Source organism: Pungitius pungitius, chromosome 3 (assembly GCF_949316345.1).
Source record: "Pungitius pungitius chromosome 3, fPunPun2.1, whole genome shotgun sequence".
Taxonomy (NCBI): Eukaryota; Metazoa; Chordata; class Actinopteri; order Perciformes; family Gasterosteidae; genus Pungitius; species Pungitius pungitius.
Window position 1 is genome coordinate 23,435,039 of NC_084902.1, and position 25,822 is coordinate 23,460,860.

A 25,822-nucleotide genomic window follows, 5' to 3' on the forward strand; every position below is an offset into this window, starting at 1 on the left:
GGTTCAATCTATTCTAGCCGAATGTGGGTATCTGACAGCACATTGGTGATAACCAACATCCTTTTAAAAATAAACATTTATGGCCCATGAGGGGTTTCTACCATGACTAGGGCCTTTATAAAGGGGAAAGCCAAGGCTACGTTCATTTATGGAACGATGCGCTGAAACTTGAACAAGGAAAATGTATCTTGATGAGCTGCAGCTGAACCGAACTGAAGGGTAAAGGGACTGTTGCTGCACCCAACCCTAGAATTAACTAAATGTTGCCTCCTTCTAAAAGATCCCCGCAACTTCAAACTGTCAAAGATCTACTCCCTGCCTTCTCGTGAGGGTATTCAACACTGAAACGTTGTGTGACGGCAGTACACTAACAAACTGACAGACACATGACCCAATGGGAGTGATAAAAAGTGAAAAAGAAAGGATCGCTGATTCAGCTCAGTGAACTAGCGGAGGACTATTTTTTTCACAAAGTACAGTACAGTGATTGAGAGTCAAGGACGGAGGAACAGACAGCTGATGATGAGCACAGCTTCAAACGCATGCCATGGTGACAGCCATCACAGTCAGTCAGTGCAGTCATGAAAAATAAGTTCAACAAAAAGGGAAAAAGCTGAAGCCATACCCCCGGCCATCCAGGAGCGAGACACTAGCAAACCGGGAGAGAGAAGAAACGGGCGGTGAAGTGGAACGTGGGAATAGTGGAGGGATGGCTGGATGGATCGCTGGGTCGGTCGTCATTGGCATAAACATGACCTCATATAATCAAACAATATAGCATTGGGGAGGAAATACGTTCTAAGCGATTGCGTGAAATACAGTCGTTTGTGCATAAACATGCGAGATGGAAACAGTGGTTGCAGACAGTGGGAGGCATCATCTGGTAAAGCTGATTCTCTTCAATGTCTTCTCTTGGGCGACTGGTCAGCTGGTCGGAGAGTCATTTAGTCCTGTGCCGGTGTTTCCAGTTTACAATGCCGGGGCATTTGCATTCAACATACACCTCCGACGTGTGTGTGTGTGTTTAGGGGGGGGGGGGGGGGGTGGACTCATGCAGCAAGCAGGCTTTTGTGCCGCACACGCTATCTGGTACACGTGCTCATGTCCAACAGCTGGAGTTTGTTACCTTTAATGTTGCGCCCATTGTCTGTGATTGTAGCAACATGACAGCGGAAGAGAAAGAAAGAAAAAAAGGGGGGGGTGAGAGATGAATTCTTTTTTTTTTTGGTGCGTTTTTTGATGACAAATTACTGTGAAGTAGAGGTATTACTGTGTCAGCCACTGGGAGCCATTTGGACGTGGATGGAGGATGGGGGGGGGGCGGGGAGGGGGGGGGGGGGGGGGGGGTGAGGGCTGACTTAATTGGCCTGGAGGAAACAGTCTCGAGCACTTTTACGCTCATCCAAGTAAAGGCCAGAAGCCTAATACAACTCATGGAAAGATCAATAGCACATAGTGTAGACGGTGACACACTAGAATAGTGAGAGAGACGCCAGATCTCTCTCCGTTGGTTGGGATCACAGTCAGTTCAGCCATTAATTAAGCCCAAAGTATAGTCAATATTTGGTAATACATTTCTTAGTCCACTTTTATTACTATTATTTGCTCTAAACGACAGCGTTTGCTCACCATTAAATAGCTTCAGCACGTCTATGCTACGCTAGCTTCTTACTGTATACGCCATGTCTACAAATGCTGCTTGTGCTTTTTAACGATTGTAGCAGTGAATGAAGACTGAGACTTTCAAGATACTTTTACACTGTCATCAGTTTACTTTTACACTGTCTTCAGTTTACCTTTACACTGTCATCAGTTTACTTTAAGAATGCTATTTCGTGTTTTAAGAGTTGTTACTGCATCAGTTTAACATCCTACAAACTCGTACTGCAGACCCATCTGCCTGCTCTCTCTAAAAAAAGCTTTTCAGTCTGAGTGCAGTTAGTTACCGTATGGGCTCCACAGTAACCATGACAGCTTAAGTTGCAGTGGGGGGGTGTGTCTTAGCAATTGGAGAAACCATCTTAAAACGCCGCGTGCATTGGGGCCACAGCAGAGCAGGAGACTCCTACCTTCACTGGCGTGTCTGTCCCTGAACGCCATCTTGGCATTGGTCCCGAAGCCTTCCATGTCATGTACGGAGGACGCTCTGCGAATGCTGCACACGCTCTCCCTGGAAGCGGTCGGCGTGAGGCCTGGGATAGACGGCGCCGCGACCAGCGTGTCCTCATTGCTCCGATGGTGGGTTTGGGTGACCGTCTGCTCCGGGTACGCCCGATCCCAGGGGCCCTTGGGCGACGAGTGGTCCAGGGGCCCGGACAGGGGGGTGGAGCAATGGCTGGGGCCGATGAGGGCGCGGGTGTCGTTGGCGTAGGAGGGGCTGCAGCTCTCACGGGTCGTGGGGGGCTGGTAGTCGCGCGTCGCCACCGAGCCCTCGCTGTGGCGCGGCGAGTCCACCGTGACGGCGTCGGGGTCCTCCTGGGGGAGCGACTGCTTGCTGATGCCCAGGAGTGGTATGGCCGGGAAACGGAAGCGAAAGAATCTCCCTTTCCCTGAGAGAGGAAAGAGGAAGGACAAATGGCACGGAGTATGAAGCGTATGGAGAGCCTTGGGGCAATGAGGTATCACATTTAAAACTGTACAAGTACAAGGCTGTGGAAAACTAGGGAGCAAAAGAATCAGTTTACGGCATTTTACGTCATCCCTGGCGACCTTGCACCTGCTGCATTTGAAGCAGATCTCGATATCCCCGACCCAGAGGAGCCTGCCAACGCGGCCTTAAAAAATGCCCCATCTTGGTCAGGAACTAAATCACCAAAGACGTTTGGTGAAATGTAACAGTAGTGCGTCGAGGGTTGAGCACGAGGTTGCAACGTGTAGCGGAAGACATTGACTGATAGCATGCGGTTCCCTGAAGGCCTCACACGCCTGCTAGCCTCCTTCAGGTACAGGGACCCGCATTAATAAAAAGGGTTTTCTTTGATTTTATGTTGACACTACCTTCTACTTTTGGCTAGTGCCCGTTTTGATTAATCATTTTCCTTTTAGGAGAACAATGGAGAGAGCCCCCTCTGTCATTTTATCCTGGCCTGGAATTTGACCTAAAACAAAGCTTTCTTCAATATTCACACAGCTGTAACACGGGCCTCTATCGGTTTATACAAGGCCGACCCCCTCTGTATGCCCTAGAGAATGTGGCCCCCTTCCTTTTCAGCGTTCAGAATCTAGTGCTGGAACTTTGGACTAAACCAGCCGCTCATCTTGATGAAGCTAAAGTGAAGATGAGAACAAAGTTCTGTGTCATGTGAGTTGGGATAAGACCATTCGTCAAAAACACCATCAGAAGAATGTCTCGCAATAGTCCAACACTGACATTTTTTTAAATGAATCGTTGATGAACAGAATTTTGTTTGTAGTTTTTTTTTCTTCAAAATTAACGCCCTGCTCATGAGCTCTCGCAATGATCCATAGTGTGTTTCCAATTACTGCACCCAGAAGATAAACATACACGCAGCAAATCCTTTAATTAGCTCATAATTCAGTGTTGAATGTAGCTATATTTAGTTATCGTACTGAAAGGTATCTGACTGCTGTTGCGGGGGTGTGTGTACATTAGTGTGTGGGTGTTTCTTCTCCTTAACTCCATCTCTCAGCACAAAAAAACCCCTCATTGGCCGCTTTTACACAGCCAACAGACGCACGCCAGCCCTTGTTGCTATGATACCAGATTGTAATATTTGCATTGAAAATTAATTGGGTCCTCAGATCGCCGTGTTGGGGAGTGAAATGTCTTTCAGTAATCTCAGCAGTGTGTCCGGGGGAAGAAGAACAATAAGCCGCCGGCGTTTGGTGCATGCGTGCGGGACAAAGGCGGCTTTGTGTTGCTGATTATTGTTATTTTAAACACATTCAAATCTGCGATGCAGTTAATGCGCTTAGCAACTGATTTGCATACCAACGTTTCTACCTGGGCTCCCAGTCCCATTACTCAGCAGCTCTGGAGAGTACCACGAGTTGGTGTGCTGTGTCCCTAAACTCATGTATTGAGAGAATTGAACTGCGACCTCGATTAATCTGAGCTAGCTGTATTTGCAGTAGTTGATACATTTTGGCCGTTGCTACTTGGTTTCAGCAAACAATGAATGGAGTGACCATATCAGGACCAGCGGAGCGACCTGTCAATCACACAGCAGCACTGGCCTAAAGCACACCTTGCTTTATGGTCTATTTGACTCTAAATCAATAATAATTTACGATAACATGCTGCATTGGAGACAAAACTAGCAATAAAGACCATAAACCCATTACATTTTTTATTAAGGGGCTAAATCAAGTGAGAAGCAGCGTCAGGTCTAATAGATTTTTTTTTTTAACAACCAGAGAGATAAAACATCCCCCGTAATTTATTTCCTCTAAAAGAAAAACCCTGGCTCAGGAATGATTGCTGCCCGTGGCAGCTTCTTCCCACTGACTTGTCTGCTGAGTGACGAGCGACACACGCAGTGGGAGACGGTCCGGAGCAGGCGGAGAGCGACACCAGCAGCTGGTGTCATGTTCTTTGCGCAGCTGACCTGCCCAACAATATGGGAACTGGACTTATGCCGAGACCCACACCTTAAGGTGTACTAACAAGTACAAGTTATGTGACGCCTCAGCACATGTGTTTCTCTCGCTCTAAAAGAGGGCAGAGAGTTAATAGTTAAAAATAGCTCCTATGATGAAGTGGCTAATGCATTTTTCAACCCGCGAGTGTGTGCGAGACATAGTGGTCCTGGACACCTTGTGTAGGAGGAACACCTGCACATGAGGTTTTAAGTAGTTTTCCTGGTGTCTTTAGGTCTGTGCCGGACGTTTCTTTAGTTTTGTTCAGATTTTAGGATCACATATAGTCACATATACAACTGTATCCATCCTGTAAGATGGGAACATTAGCTAGAAAAATTACACATGATCATTATTTTACTATTAATTCTGTTGAACCTCTCCCGCTCAGCCGCATTGAAGCCATAGTAAGACAATGAGGGCAGAATAGATGGTGGTTGCCAAGCGGGAAAGGCCATCGATAGCAGCCCTCCCTTCGGCGCTGCCTCCCTCCCCAGAGGGCCTGGAAATAATGCAACACATGGATCATCACCGCATCGAGGCAGCTGCTCCTACACGTACTGGAATAGCAACACCCCGGCTTCCACTCGCTCCGGTTTCCATCTGCAGAGGTTTGTTAATCTGCAATGTTGTCTTTATTAGCTTATTAGGTCAGCCGTCCCGTATTCGTAGCCTGTGATCTCGGTCTATCTGCTAATGTGGTACCTGCAATGGAACGAGGCAGAGGAATGCAAAATCTCCACGGCAAAGCACGCCATCCTCAGAGGTTGGGTGAAAGCCATGGTGCTCTGGCTGAGCAATTAGCTTCCACAGAAGAGTGAGGGAGGAAGGTCTTATCAGTGACACACACAGGCGCTCACAGTGAAAGGCGAACGCTTTTACACGTGTTTTTTGAAGTGTTCACACAAACACACGCGGGTAACACTTGATTATGTACTTGACACACGCTTCCCAACTCTGTTCCCCGCAATGCCCGGGCCCATGAGGCAAAACAGCCTGTTAGAGGCCTCGTCCAATTACAGTCATCTTGGGGTGACCTCTGGTCCTCCATGCCGCTGCTTTTTCATGTCATTCTACGCTATTACACCGACAGCTCTGGGAGCAGCGCTCTCCGGTGGAGCTCCAGAGGTCCATCGGAGCATCCTGGCAGGCAAAGAGCTGTAATTGGGCCAGACCTTTGAGACGATAGCAGACTAACACATCAGTGTCGGCTAAACTCTGGTGTCACGGTGCCAAAGAGCTGTCAAGCAACGCACCGTTTCGGGAGAAGGCATTATGCTAAAGAGGCAAGACACTGAAAAAAACGTATTCACGTAGCGTATAGCAGGGAGTTTAACATTAATATTCGAGTTGTGACAACAACAACAACAAAAAAAGCACAAATTGATGTGGATTTGGTAAAAGGTTACAAGGAAAAGCTCACGAGCGGCGGTTCCTTCCCTCTAGCTCTTCCGATCTTACCCTGTAATTTACCCTGTAAACACGCAGTACGTGAGAAGATGAATGTTCCACATATTAGTTGGGTCTGTTGTCTCAGGAGTAATGTTGCACGGTACATCGATGCTAAAAAAGTACCGCAGTAACAACACGTCAATAAACGCCCCGTCAGAATAATGAGACACCAGCGCTTTATTGTGATGATTTATCTTGCTGCACATTGATGACAAATCTACGGATGAGTCCAAGCGCCTTTCTGTCAAATTATCATCTCATCTGTATTTGTCTCCATATGTAATGTCGTCTTTATAGTCTTTACTCACGTTGGTCTGCTTTGGAGGGCGACGTGTGGTTGAGTCTTTCCAGAGAGTCGCTGTTTTCCTCATCCAGGATGTAATCAAAGTTGAGGATGAACATCATGACCACGCCCTCTTCGTTCTTCACGGGGATGATGTGGGTGGCGCACAGGAAGTTTGAACCTTGGAACAGGAAATGACTGTTAGATACGGGTAATCACATCCACGGTGTGTGCTTGATTGGCTTCTAAAAGAATAACTTGATTGAATTTAAATCATTTTTTGGTTAAAACCGGACGAAAGAGTAACAGCTTTTCAAATACTGTGCAGTGTGACCGGAGATCTATTCCATCAACACCCTGACATTCAAACATCTTTTTCCAGATAAAGCGGTGTGTGCAGAATGGTCTAGCGGAGGGTTGAGGAAGTCAAGAGGTCCATAGAGAGAAAAGCCTCTGGAGCTGAATGATTTCAGACATCCAGACTTGCCCTGGGACCACGTTCAGCACAGTAAGATACAGGCAAAACATTGAGTTAACATTAATATGCCTTCTCCAGCTAACGTCCCTAACCCAGGCAGTTTTTAGCTAACTAACCATTAAAACAATTAAGAAAAATGATTGTGTTACGTATTCGGGTGTTTTAATGGTGTAAAACTAAGCGTTAGCGCCTTACCTTTTTAACCAAATACTATTTTAATTATGAAAATGGTCTTAACCGGAGTTGGTAAAAGGACTCTAATGCCGGTGAATTAGCCGTGCGCTGGTATTGCCATGACCCGGGGAGACATCCATTGTAATTGTAAAAATGTATACGTTTTTTGCGGAGATTAAATATTGGTTAAAGGGTTGCCAGAATTACCATCAATGCAGTCAACATATCTGGGAATTCAGGCCTTTCACAATAAAGATATCCAGCTTCAACACCTCCAAATAGTGCAAAGCTCTTTCATTGTCTTACTACTTTCTCTCGTCAAATCTTTCCTGCAGTAGTTAGATGGATAGACATATAAATATATCTATCTATAGGACACCGTTGCGTTGCTTTGATACTGTATTACTCTGGCCGACATCCAAAGTGATTGCACAAATAGCAGTGTGCAAACACGGTGATTGTTTGGCATGCAATTCCCAAAATATAGCAACCAGGAATGTCTCTCTGCACTTTGGAGCTCCTTTCCCATGGGACAAACAACCTCCAACACCCACCAACGTCACTCATTTGTGGGACAAATGACTCAGGTATTTATTGGCTCCAGTTACGAGCAATGGACCAGCTCATTTTCACCTCTTTTCCAGTGGGATGCAATGTGACCCGTGAAAGGGAAACTAATTCAATAAGTCATTGTAAAGTTCTTTGTTTGATTTAAAATAAAACTGCATTTACGTAGTGACCTCAGTGGAGAAATGTTGTCAATTTAAAAAGGGAGGAAAAATGAATGGCTGTTAGTTATGCCAAAGGCTTCACAACAGGAGGTAAATCCGATAATGCCTCATAACTAAATCTCCATATTTCATCAAAACAACAGAGAAGATGAAAACTGATGAAACTGAGTTGCCGCACTCTTCACACCATTAGTCTATTCTCGGCTTCAAATGAGGTATACAAGTACAAAAGAGTCATTGAGGTATTTGACAATATATTTCAACGGTGGCAGTGATGTGATGAACACAAGCTGGAATGCAGCTTTAAAAATAAAGAAATGTATATGAAGTTATAAATAATGAACACTGGATCTCTAGAAGACGCTCTCCCTCACATTAGGCTGTTAGTCCTGCTGTCACCAGGAGGCTATTTATAGCTCTCCCAGCAGGCACCCCAGCCTACAGCATTTCTTTTTCTGGGAGAGAAATATATGGTCAGGCTCCAAAATCTGATAACACCCATGATTAATAATGCACATATTGTAGCACGGTATAATTATTCACTCATAGAGAGTGATCCAATGTCAGAGTGACCAGCAGTAAGGAAATACTATACTACTACTATATACTTAAACCTTGTAAGTCATTGTAAAAGCTTCATGAAGAGATGGTTGTCATCATTTATGGAAGGAATGCTGAACGATAATTACAAAAACAAGTGAGGCTGCACCAATGCCGACAAAGACTCAAATAGCAGTCCGTTTTAGTGATAATATGGGGTTGATCTATTCGATACATAAATATACATTTAAAGAGTGAGCGATGCTTCCTTACTTTTAAAAGAATGACCCTGGCCTCCACACATCCACAAACAGCTTGCTAATGAAACAATGGTGGATTGATACCCGGTATGAGCCCCCGGCCAAAGAGCCAGCATTGGTACAGAGTCGAGAGTGAAAAAGCATCCCGAGGCCTACAATGGGATTTAGTGCATTACACACTCTAAGGGATGGTTAGCTCAAACTCAATTGTGCAGCTATAATATAAAACAACCGCTTCACCGGGCCAACGTTTGATTTATGCACAGGGCAGCCCCGATTCTGCTGCGCTAAGCAGTAACCTGCCCCTAATAGCACAATGCTAACTCATTGTCGGCTGGGGTGGATGTGGCCATTAATATCAGCTGGGGGGAAGGGGCGCTGCCATCTGTGACATAATTCAAAGGATGTCCCCGCTTCGAGTGGAGGCTGTGTGTCTCTTTAGGAGCTAAAGGGAATACATAGTGTAAGGACAATTCAGTTGCTTTACTGTTAACAACAGACAGGGTTTGTACCTAAATACAGATGTTTAACAAACCCACTGTTTAAAAATAGTTTGGATATGCTATTTCAGCCCCTCGCACACACCCAATTTGTCGAGATGAAAGCATGAAAGTGTCCGTTTCATCTTCCACAACGAGCTGTGACAAGGGGCGTCCTATTATTTGAACCCGTGTCGCCATGCTTTGTTCGCAAATGAAAATTAAAAATGATCCGGCGCGTTTCCATGGAAACAAACCAGTGCTCCAGAGAGAAGCAATACTCCCTGAGCCAAGTTGCATTTGTCTCCGGCACCGGGAAACTTCAAGACTTCAAGACAAGCTTATCAAGTGCAAGGAGAGATTTAATCTGCCGGAGATGGGAATCAGTTAAGAGAGAGCTGTGTAGCAAACTTTACTCACACTCCAGGTGAGAAAACCTTAAAACGCTCAACAGGAGATATAAATAAAGACGCACCTTCAGGAGCCTGTAGCCCGGTCAACTAATTATCAACTTAGTATTCAGCAAAAAAAACTCTCTTCTCGATCTTTACTCTGTGATGGGTAAAAGAATCTCAAGAAAATCAATGTGAAAATAATTGTTGGTTTCACCCTTACCCAGGGTGGGGGGTCACTCTGGACTTGTAAAGCTATCTGTGTGCCGTCTCTAAAAATACACCTTGGAAAGCATAGGCATATATAATTCATAGAAGTATTATGTTCTACAAAGCATAATGGTTGGACTGGAGTGGGCTTGTTTGCTTGCACGTGCACAAGAGTGAGCATGTGGGTACATTTAGTATATTTTCCATTGGACCGATGTGTTCATAGTAACCAGTGTCTTGCTTCTGCATGTGTCTTTTTGCCAATTTGAAAGAGGGAAAGTCCACGTGAGTCCTGGACCTGCAGGGATAACAGGGTGCCGTCTTTATATGTGTGGGTGTTTACACAGCAGGTTCGGTTGGTGTTTGTCAATTAACCAGTTCCATGTTATAATCCCACATGTCGGGTCGGGTTGAGTTGTGGGTGGCGACGTGGGGGAGGACGAGGGACGGAGCGTCCGTCTCCACCAGCAGGTCTGGTAATACCCCGCTTCGAGACGAGTGGACTCGTCCCTTTGCGCGCCTCGGCGCCCATTAGGAAGTGTGATGAGGCACACGTGAATGGGCCTTTGGGAGAAAAGAGAAACGCGATGAAGTAAGTTAAATAAGAGCCGTCCCTTCAGATCATAATATGACCCGGAGCTTTTTTCCACCGCAACTCTCCATGTGGCTGCGTTCCCTCTGCATCCTGGCCTCTCTTCATCCCTCACCTGTTAAATCCATCCCGTTTCATTCTCTGTTGCCCTCTCCCTCCAGCCTCTACCCCCCCCCCCCCCCCTTCTCTCCCCCCCTGCCTGAGAAACAAGAGAGCTGCCCGGCTTCTCTGCAGCGAGGCCGCCGGATGTGTTTTGAGTGGATGGATCAAACAGATCAGATGCAAATCCCTGCCCGTCTGCGTGTCCGCCTCGGCCGAAGGGTCAAAGACAAAGACACACACAATAACACACCACACACACACACACACAAAGAAAGAACATTTACATTTCTCTGTTGCACACAAGTGCACAGACACTAATGAAGCTCAGAGACCTCAGCTCTGCGAAAAACCAAGGAAGGAGGAGCACAAACACACACACACACACACACAATTACTCACACACAGGCTGTGGCAAACATTAATTAGCAGAGTGTTCTCTGTACTAAATGTAATAAAGCAGGCGATGGAGCTGGTTTACGCGGTGCTGTGTAATGAGAGACGGCACCTTCGAGAGGAAACTAAACGGATTCAGTTGGAGCCCAACGAGAAAATCTGTGACCTGAATGTTTATAAGAGACCTCAGGTGGCATCTTCTTGAGAATCGTATTTAAAAATGACTTCCTAGGTACACAATACATATGAAAAACACAGCACGGGTCAGCATTCTCCTGTGTAGAAAAAAAACAAACTTGCCGACGATGCGTGTGGACTAAAAACAGAATCTGGAGGGCTTGAGTGCCGAGTCGTGGTTTTAATAATCTTTCGACAATGAGCTGATAAACAGGGAGCTGCCAATCATCCCCCAGAGACCCGAGAGGAAACCAGGCTCCTATTGATTTCAACATTTTATAGCCACTCGGCTCCACTTCCTCCCGGACCAACCTGGATTAAAACAGCTACCTGGTAATCTGTCAACACGCACAGATGGCCCAGCAGGATGACGGCACAGTGTGCTGATGAGCACGCCAACTCGCAGGAGGCTGAGGGACTCTTGGGGGGGGGGGGGGGGGGGGAAAGGGGCTACCAACTAGCCAAAATAAACCAAAAAGAATAGAGAAGGCCCCTCGGCTCCGGTTGAAGCGATCGATGGATCAAAGTCACCCACAGGGCACCGGGGACTTCATACACAAAGAGATCCGCTGGGGGCTGGTTTGACATTGAGGTTTGAAAACCAGCACCGTTGTTGAACTTCAGAGTTCCCACTGAGTTGGGCCTTCATCACACACATTTCTTTTCCTAAAATGAGGAAAATCCGCCAGAGAAAATCCATCCACCCCCTTTATGCGAGTAGAGCAGTTGGTCCATTGAGACGAGCGGTGGTTCCAATTTCAAGCAAAATCTTCCAACTCAGCATATAAAAGGTTTTTGCAATATTTTTTAGATATTTCAAATTGTCCGTTTCCATTGAAAATGTGCAAGAAAAAAAAGGATGATGGAAATGTGTGGAGCCATATCCAGGTCAAAAGTTTGGATCCTTTGACAAACAAAGTTTAAGTTGAAAAATAAAACTATGTATTCAAAATGAAAAAAAGTTGACAAAAAGTATTTTTGGGTGGAATATAGTTTAGACTCAGTTTATTTTTTTTGAATAAAATATATATTTTTTCATTCAACTTTTTAATTTTGGGGATATTCAAGATATATTTGAGTTTCAAATCTTTTTTCAGTTTCAGATCTTTTGTGCCTGGATTTGGCTCCATAGAAATGCAAGAATGGTCAAGTAAAACGAGGTATTACAATAAGTGCATTTCAACCATACTAAAACCAGCTAAATGACATGTAATACTAGCAAAATATACTTATAGTAGAGTTACAACATGTATGAGATGTACATCGATTGATCACAGGAAAATGAACAAAGCAATTATTTTCAATATTGATGTTTTCTAAGCAAAAATGCAAAAAATCTGGCAGTTTCAATTGAAAACTTGAAAGTTGTTATTTTAAATGATATGTGTATTTAAAGCGTGCATCCAAATTTAACGGACTACTTTTACGGAAGTTCAGGATCTCTGAGTTTTGAGCATGGTGACCTCACACAAACCAGCGATGGGCAATAAACACAGCGCAACTCACAGTGATGAGAGGACCAACATTATTTGAACAAAGGTACATTTCAGCTGGGTCACTTCACCACACGCCAAATCTCTTTGAACACCACAACACGGCTACAAACCGTTGGGTGAGAGAGTGTGTTCGTATGTACGAGTTCTGGTTTCAAGATGCTGGAAATTTCATTAGATTCTAAATTTCCACTATCAATAATTAAGACAATGCACCGCCATCGGGTCATGGAGGAAGGGAAACGCAGCTCTCACACACACACACACACTTTTAACATCTGCTGACTGGTGATGGCTGACAATGATTGGGGAATTGTGGCATATGGGAATCTTGATGGCCTCATTTGGAGAAAACTGCCACCAAGAGCCTCGCTATCAAAAGTCCTCCTACATTGCAGCCCGTGCTTTTCACCCCTCGGCCTATTAGGCATGATGAGTGCATGTGTGTGTGTGTGTGTGTGTGCGCGTGTCTGTGAGTGACACCGATGTGAGCTGTGGCGCTGCACTCCTCGAGGGGGTCCTTCCTCTCTCCCTCAAAACCCCTGGGGATTACAAACATGCCTAAAACAAATTTAATCATTTGTCAAAATACAAACCAAATGGATCCAATCTCTGGAGCCCAGACGATGGCATGCACGACACACCTGATCGCCCTAATCTGGCTCTATATTTGGTTTCGGTCTTGCTCTCTTACACTTGGGTCTCCCATTGTTTCATGCAGTCATGTAGCATACATCCTTCTGGCTAAGATTTATAGTGTTTATAGTGCCTGCTGGCGCACCCTGTCATTACTGGTGCGTGCGGTGAAGCGTTGTGAAAATGTCGTTTTTGAAAGGCTAAACTGCAACGGCTTAACTCCTACAAATCTGGATTAAAAAAAAAAAAAAACATATTTACCTACTTAAGTGGCCAGTTGTGGTTATTGCAACACACTAGGGCTGGGCGCTCTGGCCAAAACTTCATATCACAGTATTATTTTTCTGATTAAACACATTCATTCGTTCATTGACACTGTAAAGGACCGCCGGCCCAGCTGAACAGCTGCTCACAGTCGCTGGCCAACTCACTCGCAAACTGACCAGCGAGCGGTGAACAAAGAGTGGTGAACAGCGTTTGTCTTGGCTGCTAGTGATGTCACCAGAGGCAATAACAGCAGCTCAAACAACTGAAGCAATAAATTGTTTTCTGATATCGGATTTTTCAAAACCAAAAACCCTCCAAACAGACACAGCTCCTCTCTTGGGCACACACATACACACACGTGTGCATCTCTGGTTTCTCATTGTTCCTCCATCCATCGCTCTTTTTTTCAATCTATCGACTACTACGTTGTGATAGTGGGTGAGCTGTACCCAGCATGCAGTTTGGCAGTGTCACTTTATCAATTTACAATTACTAGTGTTACAAACACTGTTGTCCATCCATCCATCTTCAAACCGCTTATCCTGCACACAGGGTCTTTTTGTGGGAACGCTCAACAGAGACAAAATCCAACCAGTCCTAAGACGAGGTTTGTTACCAGTTAGATGTGGCAATTCCATTGTGACTGGGTCCACCCCCATACTGTCGAAAAGAAAAACTACTTGCCAGCAAAGAAATGAACAAACCAAGGGGGACTTTTTGCTCGCGACGGTTTGATTTGCGTGCGCGCATGGACCTCATTTGCGCTCTCGGATTTTGACATTAATTTGCCGTCATACATTTTGCTGCCTGCCGAAGAGCGACAACACTCGTTATGGCTATGCCCCGGCATGACGGTACATGAAAAATGAATGCTGTATGGCAATTTAAAACCTGTATACCCCCCGGCCCTACAAAACATAGAGGTTTATATATCTTGAGATTTTGTGTGTTTTGAATTTTTATATTGTCAGTCTACATCACCAAACCCCTTAATTGGAGCACACTGTCCCACACAGGAGGTCCCTTAACTCAACATTACTGGGATGAGATATCACGGTGTGGGAAATGAAAAAGAAAAAGTTAAAGAGAATTGACCTTGCAGCGTAGGGAGGACGGCTTATTTTTTTGCCTTCCATTCTAGGGAAATGTGATCCCTTCCTCTGCTCCCCTCCCCACTCAGGATTCATTCAGTTGTGCTAAGAGCTGTTTAACTCGGATGCCTGCTCACTAATTCAGGAGGGCTACCTCGTCCCTGGAGTCCCAACCACATCAGTGCTGTGGCCCGGTTGTTGGCAGACAGTCCAATAACCAAAAAAAAAGAAAGAGATTTTTTTTTGTCAAGACAAATCTATTCATGAATGGGAATTTCTGCGAAGATTAATGTTTTGCTACTCACTGGTGCAACGGTCTCCAAGTCTGTTACATAACTTCTCTGTACCCCATGTGCTGCAGCCGGGCCTGGGATCAACCCAATCATTATATCCCCTCAACACTTTGTGCTTTTGTGTTTACCTTTGGCGGACAGATTTGTGTGACCTTGGATGTGGGGCGTTGGTCTCAAATCTTCTGAGGGTGTTGCATTCGGTACGTTTGCCAATAGACCGCAGGTTCTCAAATCGAGCGGCAGGATTATTGGGGGACGCCCCCCAACAGCTGCGATCAGAGGCTGCATCGGCACAGACCAGGTCCCAAGTCCACTACGTCATTGACCACTGTCAATGTCGTTCTCTCAGACAGGATGAGAAGACATAAACTATGACTTGGATAAGAACCGTTGGAGTGTTTGACATCCCCCTTGGTTAATACCGCATGTGTGTACTGTGCACTCAGTAAGAAAACCGCTAATGGCTGTAGCCTTGGTGAGTGCTCTAATGACTGGAGAATCAGGTATCGGTATAAGATCCATCTGCTCCCATGTGCCTGGGGGGGGGGGGGGGGGGGGGGGCGTGAAGCCCTGCAGCACTACGAGGATGTGGAGGCAGCCCAGAAAACCAGACAAAAATCAATGCAGAGCAGATATGGTGAGTAATACAACTGAGGGTTTAAGTCTTTACACAACGGAGGCCTGATGTCCACTTTGAACAGGACTTGATCATCTGGTCTAGTATTTTGGAGAGGGAGGACCCGGTTCTTTTAATAGAAGATCACACCCACGCACAAACCTCAAGGTCGGTGCGTTCTGTTAAAAGTGTCCATGTGTTGGACACTCCTCATTAGGAGTGTGGGTTGCAAGCGGTGAGAGTGCTTAATGATCAGATGACAAGATACTCTTAAAGTCAGACAAGGACTTTGTGTCTTGAATGGGGCTTCGATTTCAATCAGAGATGATTAATTCCTCTAAAATACTAAAAATTCTCTCTTCTTTTTTAAAGGAAATATGCACTGGTTTAGTTTTAACAAAGCATATGCAAATACGAAATAGTTCTTGGCATTGATGTGGTTCACATACAGCGACAAGTGAACTAATGCTTGGCGCTTGCTCTCTAGAAACACAGGAAGACTCACAACAAAGGGCACAATACGAACAATTTGTCTAAAATGCTTATGGACCTTTTTATTCATGGCTAACTCTCACTCTTGGTGACAGTGAGCGAGGAGATAACCTTAAGAGTGACAGAGCAAATCACGAAATACAACAAAGCATTAAGAAGAAGACAAATCTGTCTGAAGGTGTGGGCGCCACGCGGCGTCACAGCAAAAGGTTATCAGGGAGAAGGTGGTGGCTGATGGAAGGCCTCTGTGGACTCTGGCAAACGCCGAGCTGCGAACGGTGCCACAAATACACCGTTTATCATGACGAATGTGGAAAATAACTGGACTTGACAGACGGCGCAGCGGAGAAGATACCGCGAGGCAGCTCAGTTCGCGGATACTGATTGGCCAAAAAAAACCAAGATTATTATTTGTAATCAACTATATCCTTTTACTTTTTGCATAACAACACACAAAGACACCTACTGGCCATTTAGAATCACCAAATCGACCTAATTCCCAGAGCATGTCTTTGGAGAGAACCCACGCAGATACAGGGAGAAGATGGAGACTCCACACAGGAAGGCCACTGGGTGGAGTTGAACCCACGACCTTCTTATTGTGGCTAAAGTGCTAAACACCCCCACACGATTTGTAGGATTATGAAATTAGATTAATTAGGATAGGAAGGCTTTAGTAGTTTTAATGGTGTAATAAGCTGCTTACGGCACAAGTGAGGAAGCTCAACACCTCATAATTGCCCTTTAATATTAATTTCATATTACTGTGAAAACATCGGTCAGGTTTCGATTTTTCCATCACGAACATAAGTCAGTATTAACATGATGAGGATGATGGATGTGTCTGAGAGTGCAGGAAGAGGCTGAAGACTAATGGAAGGCCTCAGACCGCTTGTGGTCAGGTTGAGAAAGCCACCGGCAGTTATAAAGCAGGCCACATCCCGGCCTGGCATTTAGTGGTGGGTTTGTAAAATAAATAAATAAATCAGATTCATATAAAGGCGAATACGAATGGGAAGGAGGAGGGGGGGGGGTATAATTCTCTCATATCCAGAGAATGAGATAGTCTGATATCACATGGTGAGACGTGAGAACATGTTTACACCTGCTAACAGCACTAATGCTAGACACAATGAAAAACGTATTTAATCTGAGTGGGTGGATGCCACCTCCTGTGCACAGAGCTGAGCGGCGCACTGCTGTGGGGCCTGTTGTCGGAGCGGTTTCCGTGGTAATGCTGTTACATGGCAGCAGCGTGTGCGGGCTTCATTCATAGATCCGACATCAGAAGGACCTATATTTATTCATCGGTACAGTCGCCCAACGACCTGAATTCACAGGTGAAAACCCAAAGTCGAGCTGCTGCACGTGGTCGACATTCGCATATCCCTAAATATTGTTAAAAAGGTTCAACATCAGGCTGCCCAGATGTATTTTATTCTGTAGCTGCTCGGATCTTCAAGAGGACACATTTTATTGTGAAATGATGAATAAATAAGACACGTAAGCAGCAATATGACACTGGGAGTCTTGATTAATGATTACTGAAGCGGCAGGTGCGGGGACACACACACACACACAAACAAACACACAGCTGAGTTCATATCACAGTCACATTGAACATCAAATAGACATGTGGAACTGTGGCCAGCGTGCCATGTCCTGCACAGATTTCATAGCATTGCACCTGTGTGACATCCTGCTCTTTGAGGGGAAGTTGCATCACAGAGTCACCCGTGGTTGGGTTCTTCGAGGGCTATCGGCAGACAAACCAGGTTGATTTCCATTGTTGCATTGAGAAACCTCGGCTCTTTCTACCGTTGCCTGGACAACACTGCGCCGCAGAGCACCAGGGGCTGCAAAGTGAGGGTGTGACGGACGGGAGGGAAATGGGTCGGAAAAATTAAATATCTGTGTATGAGGCGACAGTGAAGTGTGTTGTGTGACAGTTTTAACGGACTCCGGTTGGTAATAGTCCCTTCTCCTGTAAAGGGACTTCTGCAATTCCTCTTGTCATTATAAATGAGATCCACTGTGAGGCATGAACGCGGAGGAAATCGAAGCTTCACTACAAAACAAATCGGTCCATGTCACTTCAGATTGAGTATGTGGCCAGTGGGGGCTGTGGAATTGCTCATTACACGCCTTTCTCTCAGGCTCATGGGAACTGATGGCCGCGAGCGGGCCTGCTCGGATTCATAGTCACACACCGCTAGCGAAGGAGCTCCTTTATTTCTGTGATCCTTCATCGCTTTAGTTTGTGTTGGGCACGGCCGTAGCGATCGCTGGGAGCAGGATGGACATCGTTCCGCCACTCGTGGCCACGCAACTCGCACAAAAAAAAAAAAGAGAATCCGGATTGAGGCTTTATTAATGGTGACAACGCGCGTCAGTGGGGCCTTGAATTGTGGGTAGCAAATCGGCGGGAAGTGAGTGGACGCAGCTGGTTCGCTTGTCCTTCTCCGGAGTGAGGACTAGGGACGACTTTCAACGGTGCAGTGTTTAAGGGAGGCATCTAGAAAGCTAGAGAGTCGGCAGCAATACAAACAACGTCAAAAGGCTGTGCTGTTGAAATCAAGGAGACCAGCTGATCTAGACAGCTGAGGTCATGCTTGACCGCCTTGAACGATGACAGCGAGGAAATAACGAGTGATCAGTGAAGGGTAGATGTACGAGCAATAAACCTAACCACACAGGAGCATCGTTCTCCTGACGATGCATCAGTACACAGGAAAATTGCAAATTCGACTGATATCTGTCGGCACAATAATACAATCTTCAACCTCAAAGCTGCCAAATTGAAGTCAGGAGGGAGATTCCTGCAGTCGAACAACCTGGGACACGGTTACTCTCCCTCTCCGACGCCTTTTTCCCCCCTCTCGCTTGCCAGCTCGCTCACTAAACCAGACACACTTGAAGGCGCCTTCTCACACTCCCTCCGCCTCATTTCTATTGCCTAATTGTGTTGCACCCTCCGCTCTCTCCTTCCTCTCTCCCTCTGCATTTGATCCTCCTCTTCCCTTCTGCATATGACTTTGCCCACCACGTGCAGCCAAACCTGAGGTTTGGGGAAAGAGCCCCGCAGGACTAACGGGCTCATCTTGCTTGGATCAGTCATACCGTCAGATCGCCATCACTCCTCAGGTCCGGCATCAGAGCCTCATGGACTATTCCTGGGGTAGCCCAACAGGTAGATCGCGATCGACGGCCAAGGCAGTGATGGAGGATCGCCTGCCATTGAAGAGGAAATCAAGTCTAGGCCGCCGACGCCAACAGGAAACTAATGCAAATGCTTGCTAACAGATAGACACAAAACCAAAGCAACCCTGGCTCTTGCTCCGTTACCGCGAAAACTCAGACTTATAACGTGAGACTTTCAGTCTCATTTGCCACTTGCAAGTGAAATCTCTGGCCGTGTAGTGAGCTTAAGGATTTGTTGCTTCACAAAAAGGCCCCTGAGAGGCTGCTGCTGAGTGGGGAAGCCAACGCAGCGACTATTCCATTTGGGTCGCTGAATGTTGAGGTGATGTGCGGTTTGTTTTTACTCTGGGATTGGAGAACTTCACTGCCATGGTCAACATGAGGTCTGACACAGGCGTTTTTTTAAATAAGGCTTCTGCGTTTGAATTTTGTTTTTTAGACTATTGCCGTTCACGTCATTTTGCGAATGAAATTAGCGCCATCCATTAGGATTTTAAAATCGAGCGCGCGGCTATGTTTCACAAAATCCCTGCCAGAGGAAAACAAACTGATCCAGATTCTGGGCAGCGATCCAGCACTTACTGTAAGGACACATAATGGAGAGCCGTTGCCAGGGGCTAATTCAGAAGGAAAACGATTATGCTTTCAGGACACATCATTACACGAGCAAGCAAACTCCCCTCGTTGTAGGGGAAATGAGGAAGGTTATCTCGGGCATGAGTATTAAGTCCATGGCTAATCGTGATTTCATATTATAAAAATATAATAGCTGGATTTCGGATGCCTGCTGAGGGATCCTGTGGTTGCAGTGACTCGCAATTTTTCTTATTGTCAGTTTAACACTGCCAGAACATAGCACTATCAAAATGGTAGATATTTTGCATTTGTGTGTGTTCTAAATTGAGTTGTAGAAGGCCACTAAAATTCAAATGGATTTAACATTTGTTTGCAGATTCTGATAATTAAACAAATGATTGAATTGACCTTTTTAGTTTGAAGTTCAGGCAGTTTTAGAGGAATTTTGTGCAAAAAACAGTTCACATTGACAAGATCAAAAAAAAATATTGCAGTTTACATACATATCCAAATAAATAAAGGTGCACTTGAGAGTAGATGGAATTCGAAGCGCAGCAAACAGCTCAGCGTTAAATGTCAAGCACGAGGCTTAGGAGCAAACTTCAATGACAGCTACCCCTTCCCCAGAGGTCGGCCAGATAAGAGCACTGGGAGGCAAACGGCCCGGTGGCTTCTGCAAAGGCACAAATCAGAAGGCATTAACGACGTGCCGGAGATGGTGCTGACGAGCAGAATCTCCTTCACGGACTGGAAAGGACAACGGGGGGGGGGGGGTGGGGGGGGATTAAAAAGAAGAAGATTGCCTTGCAGAAACCCCAATGGAGAGCAATCAGCTCGCCCCAGTGACATTTCTCCAATGGGTGTGTGTTTGGGGGGAGGGTAGATAAATGACTGCATTATATAATTATTTTGACTCCTCCCAAGTTTTCAAAAAGTATAATATATAACATATGCTTGATTGAGATAATTGATCGGAGGTGGGGGGTGTCTGCGGCGATTCAGAGGGCTACATTGAGAATATACAATGTTTATTCATTAATGCCATTTTACATTTCCACACATTATTAACTTTTTCTCACCACAACCACCGGCAATTTATAAAACGCTGCATATTTATAACAATATGTAAAGCAGGGTAAAATTCCCCAGCATTGGGAGGAGAATCAACAACAAGAGAAAGCAAATGGTCTGTGTGATCCTTGCTGTAAAATAGTTCTCCACAATCTACGAGTCGGCCAGTCTTCTACATGGAGACATGATCTCTCAAGAGAGAAAATCTGTACACATACTTTGTCATCAAAAAAGATGTTTGAAAATACGAAACAATTTGTGGTTCCTGAATTACATGAATGTCAGAATTATTGAATTATGAATCCACTGTAAGATTGCCTGCAAAGACATACAGTACTCGTTTATTATAAAAAGCAGAATCTTGGAGCAGGAAACAGGTGCATGACCTTCCCTGGAGAAGCGCCGAGTGAGGTGAGAGAAAAACGCCGAGGTAATTAGAGGCAGCCATACAGAATGGTTATGAGGCCCTATTCCGCCCCCCCCCTCGCTACAGGGTCCGATGGTCAGAAGTCTTTCGGCTCTTTCCATCCAAGTCCCCCGTGGGTAAGCTGGTGGAGGGGCGGCCGCCGGGCCCCTAATTGATTCCCTCTCGACAACGCACCGGGTTTTGGGGATCAATACAACATAAAGCTTTTTCTGTCCTCATTAGTCCCGTTCGGCCAGCGGATCGATGCAGGTTGAACCCCCGGCTCAGCCTGGCTGACACCACGGAGGTCCCGCCGAGGCACTGGAGCCGCTACACCCATGTTTCAAGTACTTCAATCGTCTACCTTGCCAATAGATGATAATACTCATCACGAGTCACGGCGCCCCTTTTATTTAACTCAAAAGGATAAGCGGTGAGAGCATCACTGGTCCGGAAGCTGGCTTCCCCCAAGGCCGCTGTTTGGTAACGTGTCCCGACGCCTTCAAAAGATCTTTGTTTGGTTAATTAGTTCAACAAATATTCCCACAAGGCATCTGCATAGCGTCCTCTTGAAGTAATGCAATACTGTTCACTAATGAGGGCTCACTAATTGTTCCCTTTCTGCGAGCTCATTTTTAAACATAACTTAGAGAAAGTACTTGTAAGTTGGGGTCAGGGAAATGGGGGAAAGGTACGGTATTCACCTTTCGTTTTAGGTCGGATCATATTCTCATAACAATTATTTTTCCTTTTATTTTGCTTTAACTATTAAAGCAGGGCAGTGCTCGCTTCACGTAACAACACACAAGAGCAAAAGAGTTCTACATTTGAAAAAAAAGGCACTAGGTTGGACCTTGTGTTTGTAAAGGTTTTTTTTTTTTTTTACTGCTGATGTTCCTTTTATAGTAACAAGTCGCTGAATTAATGTATCAGTACTAAAAATACAATACTAAACAATACAATTTTTGCACATTGTGTACTGTCCTTGGCTTTGGAAAAAAAAAATGCCAGAAGTGAAAAGTGGAAGTACTTGGCAACGTTACATAGCTGTGTATAATCAATGCTATGATGGCAACAGCTAGTTTTTATTAATATCTTGCTGTAGGCAAATACTAATATTAATGCCATTTGTCATGTGCTGGGCAGGAACCAGCTGGTGAAAAGGGAACCATACAGATGTTGTATTCATTAGTATTGAAAATAAATATACACAAATCGTATCAATTTCTGGTATGGTAAGTATCAGGTATCTGGATAATTATGGCAGGTCAAAATCAGAATTTCTATGTATTGTGACAACCCTACCATGAATATCAATTTAAAGAGTCAGATACAAAGATACAAAGCTGATGTCAGGAGTATTTAACCACCAAGGTGTACCTTCAATATTTTTGATAAAACTATAGCCAACAGTTCTTTGCTTTAAGTGTTTGGAAGTTTTTTTACATGGGAATGTAAATGTAGTAAGTTACATTTGACTCCTCCCCTTTTATTTGTTGATCTGAAAAATGATCCCACTGAGACTACTTCACTCAAACAGCAGACACCTCCAACTCAATTGTCAATTCACTCAAGCATTTTTCCAGGACAACCCCTCTTCTGACCTTTGACCTTACACATCTATGCCTGCAAGGGGTACCATTATTTGTGAGCGTTCTGTAAACCACCTTCAACCAAGTCAACGTCGTTCTCCCTCTCCTCTCTGCGTGAGACTAATTTAGACAGCTACAAGGACAAGGAGCTCATATTTAAAGACCCAATCATCATCAGAGCTCCGATCGCACACCAAAATGACAAAACCGATTCCCGAGGACAGCACCGTGTCTCCCTATTCACGAGGACATTGGCAGCAGAGAGCCATTTGCTCAAGATCAGGAGCGTTACGTTTCTCCTTCGGCACCCATGAGCCAGCAAACTGTGCTCGCTCACTGGGGATGCTCAGTGGGACCCGCTCCTTCATTAGAGATCCCTGCGTCAACTTAGCTGGAGAGAACTCAACGGGCTTTGGAGGAGTTTGCAGAAGTGGTTTACGCAACAATTAGTGTTCAATATTTTCGAGGAGGACAAAACAGAAACAGCGAAAAAATATTAACAGCTTACTAGCCTACTGGCACCATGGAGTGGGGTCTTGTAATCACGCCAGACAGATTGGACCTCCACATAACTTTTCTAAACAAGTTAATCCTTTTTGGTATCATACTATAAACTTATGCAAGGAGGCGCATTCCTCTGATTGCATACGCGTATCATTGTTGGAGGTCACCGCATGAACGCTCCCTGAACCAGAGCAGCTGATGCGACTGGTGTAAACTTCCACTGTGGAGCTGGCCTCGTAACTAATCAAAACAATAGCAGCTGTCATGCCAAGTCATGATCTGCATGCAGTATTCATAAGCGGCGGGCGCACGCCCGTCGATTATGTAAACCGTGGAAAAGCCGCACAGATGCAGTCAGTCGCAGGCTGACGTCAGGTTGGGCCCGAGGGAACGCACAGGGACTGTCATGTGCGGCGGCTACGCTAGCTTTTCTGGAGATGATGAGCATAGAAAGCTTTCGCCTCTCTATCTCCGCACTACTCTCTAGGGAGGTGAGCTACATCCTTCCCGCAGTGCCCTATGCAGCGCAGGCTAATGAACATCTTTCACGGTCAGCGCTTGCATCATGGCAAAACCGGACTTCACGGCCGAAAGGAAATCTTCACAGCTCAGCTCTCCCCCTCTTTCAGTGATTTGCTGCCACACAAAGCTCCAGATCGAGCAGGCTCAGAAGTCAAAATGACCAACCTTGTGCCTGGAGAGCGAGGCATTGTGAAAGTCTCACACACACACACACGCACGCACATTAACACTGCTTGTGGGTGCGTCCTGTGCTGAGACACGCCATTTCCACAATGCGCCCAAAAAACACTGGGATTACTTTGAGAGTGAGCGACAGAGATCCGGTGGCCCAGCCGGCGTGCGGTTCTCAGTGACGTCACAGCCACGGCTTTAGTGTCATGTGCATCGCAGGGCACTCACCGTCCTTGCGGTGGTAAGTGATCTCCACCTTGCGCTCTTCTGAGCCCAGCAGCGCCTGGGCCACCTGGGCCACCGAGTGGCGGGTGGTGAACTGGCCATGCAGGAAGTCACAGGTGCACGGCCGCTGCATGACGTCCGGCCGGGAGAAGCCAGTCATCTCGCAGAAGCCGTCGTTGCAGTAGATGATGGCGCAGTTCTGTACCCGGGCATTGGCGATGAGGAATTTCTTATCTGTAGAGGGGGAGGGAGGATGATTGTTAATTTGAAGACTCCATTTATTTATGAGTCACTCACTATTGAACAACGTGTGTGAATATAATACACACACACTAAAAGAGTAAGCACGTAACATTAATATGACGTGCAAGATGAATGTAGTTCTAGAAATATAGCTACGTGGGTTTAATCTGTTGATTATACTGGATTATATTATTTTATTTGCTCCAATGACCAAGATCCAATAATAACATAACTTCATAAACCAGCTGGAGTACTTGGTTCCTATTGATGAGATCACATCAGTTTAATAATAGCATTTTATATGATTAGAGTTATTTCTAGAGACTAATCAAAGCCACAGATTTTAAGCTGTAGAACCAGATTTGACTCCTGACAATGTGCCTAGTGTGCAATATTGAAAATATTGAAAAACTAATCTTAACTGAAGGATCTAATACATGCCCATGCAGGGGATATTATCTGGAAGTTATATGTATTTTTTGACATGCAGATACTTTTGTGGAGCAGTAGGTTCCAGCACTACACAACTGTAGTCAGAGGGTTATTTAACTTATTTTCACTTTCCACCTCCTTACCTCTGAAGAGCAGTTCATCAATTACTTATTAATTATTTTTTTGTAAATCAATGGAAAATATAATTACTCCATTGTGGCCTAGTTGATATTAATGGCTTAATAAGAGTTTTCCTAACGACTAAATCATTGTTGTCAGCATGGAGCCAGGACGGACACAAAAGGAAGGCAGCACAACAAAACACACCCACACACCGGAGGAGGAGGTACTCACTTTGTCCTTCGAATTTCCGGATAATTACTCCCAGAAATGTGTTTTGTGGCGCAACATGACCCCTCCGTACAGGCATGGTTCCTGATGGTTAAAAAAAAAAAAAAAAAAAAAGATCTTCGGCTCTCCCAGTAAAGAGGAGCCGGTCCACCCGAAACGCGAAGTTCTAGCGGGGGACGAGCGAAGCCAGAGGGGCTCCCCGTTTTTCTTTGTCACCAGTCTGTCATCCTCGTAAGAAAATATCACCCCCCCCCCCCCCCCCACCCCCAGAATCTCTATTTTTTTCTAACCCCCCACCCCTCCCTCCCCCCCGTGTTTCCCTTTTATTTCAACTCCGACGCGTGCCCCGGTTGAGCGCACCGCAAAGGCTCGCCGGCGCTCCTCGCCGACGTGAAGCTGGGGAGGAAAGAGTCGGCGACACGCAGCTCCGCCAACATTTCCCCCGTCGCTCCTCGAAAGCACGGCGCGCGCGTGGAAGGACTTGTCGCCGTGTGGAGGGAGACTGATGGTCTCGGAAGCCAATGGCGGAGAGGCGCTGCGAAGGGTGCGTGGGGAGGGGGGAACCCACATGGATGCGTAGACAAAGCGGCAGACAGGGCGATAGTAGGGGCAGGGCCGGTAACGGGAGTCCAAAAACGCGTTACTGGGTTCCGTCCGCTTACAAATCCGTCGGGTTCCGTGAGCGGGAGACGAAACGCACGGCAGCCGTAAAAAAAAAAACAAGTCTCGACGGCTTAAACAGATACGTTACTTTGGACACTAATTATGGATTTACTCC

General features: G+C 45.7%; 1 protein-coding gene across 4 annotated transcripts in view; it reads right to left on the bottom strand.

The window, feature by feature from the left end:
- The window catches only part of kcnh7 (potassium channel, voltage gated eag related subfamily H, member 7), a 50,536-nt gene extending 25,253 nt beyond the window's left edge, over positions 1–25,283 (bottom strand). For 2 of the 4 annotated variants that reach the window (XM_037483759.2, XM_062561349.1), the window contains exons 1-6: positions 25,048–25,283; positions 24,022–24,252; positions 6,360–6,515; positions 2,070–2,549; positions 1,127–1,147; positions 626–649 (exon numbers count right to left, since the gene is read on the bottom strand). In XM_037483759.2, the coding sequence (XP_037339656.2) occupies positions 626–649; positions 1,127–1,147; positions 2,070–2,549; positions 6,360–6,515; positions 24,022–24,252; positions 25,048–25,123 (988 nt within the window). In that variant the 5' untranslated portion in view covers positions 25,124–25,283. The remainder of the gene's footprint in view (positions 1–625; positions 650–1,126; positions 1,148–2,069; positions 2,550–6,359; positions 6,516–24,021; positions 24,253–25,047) is intronic. The other 2 variants (XM_037483767.2, XM_062561350.1) reach the window with 2 other exon arrangements.
- Positions 25,284–25,822: the final 539 nt, after the last annotated feature.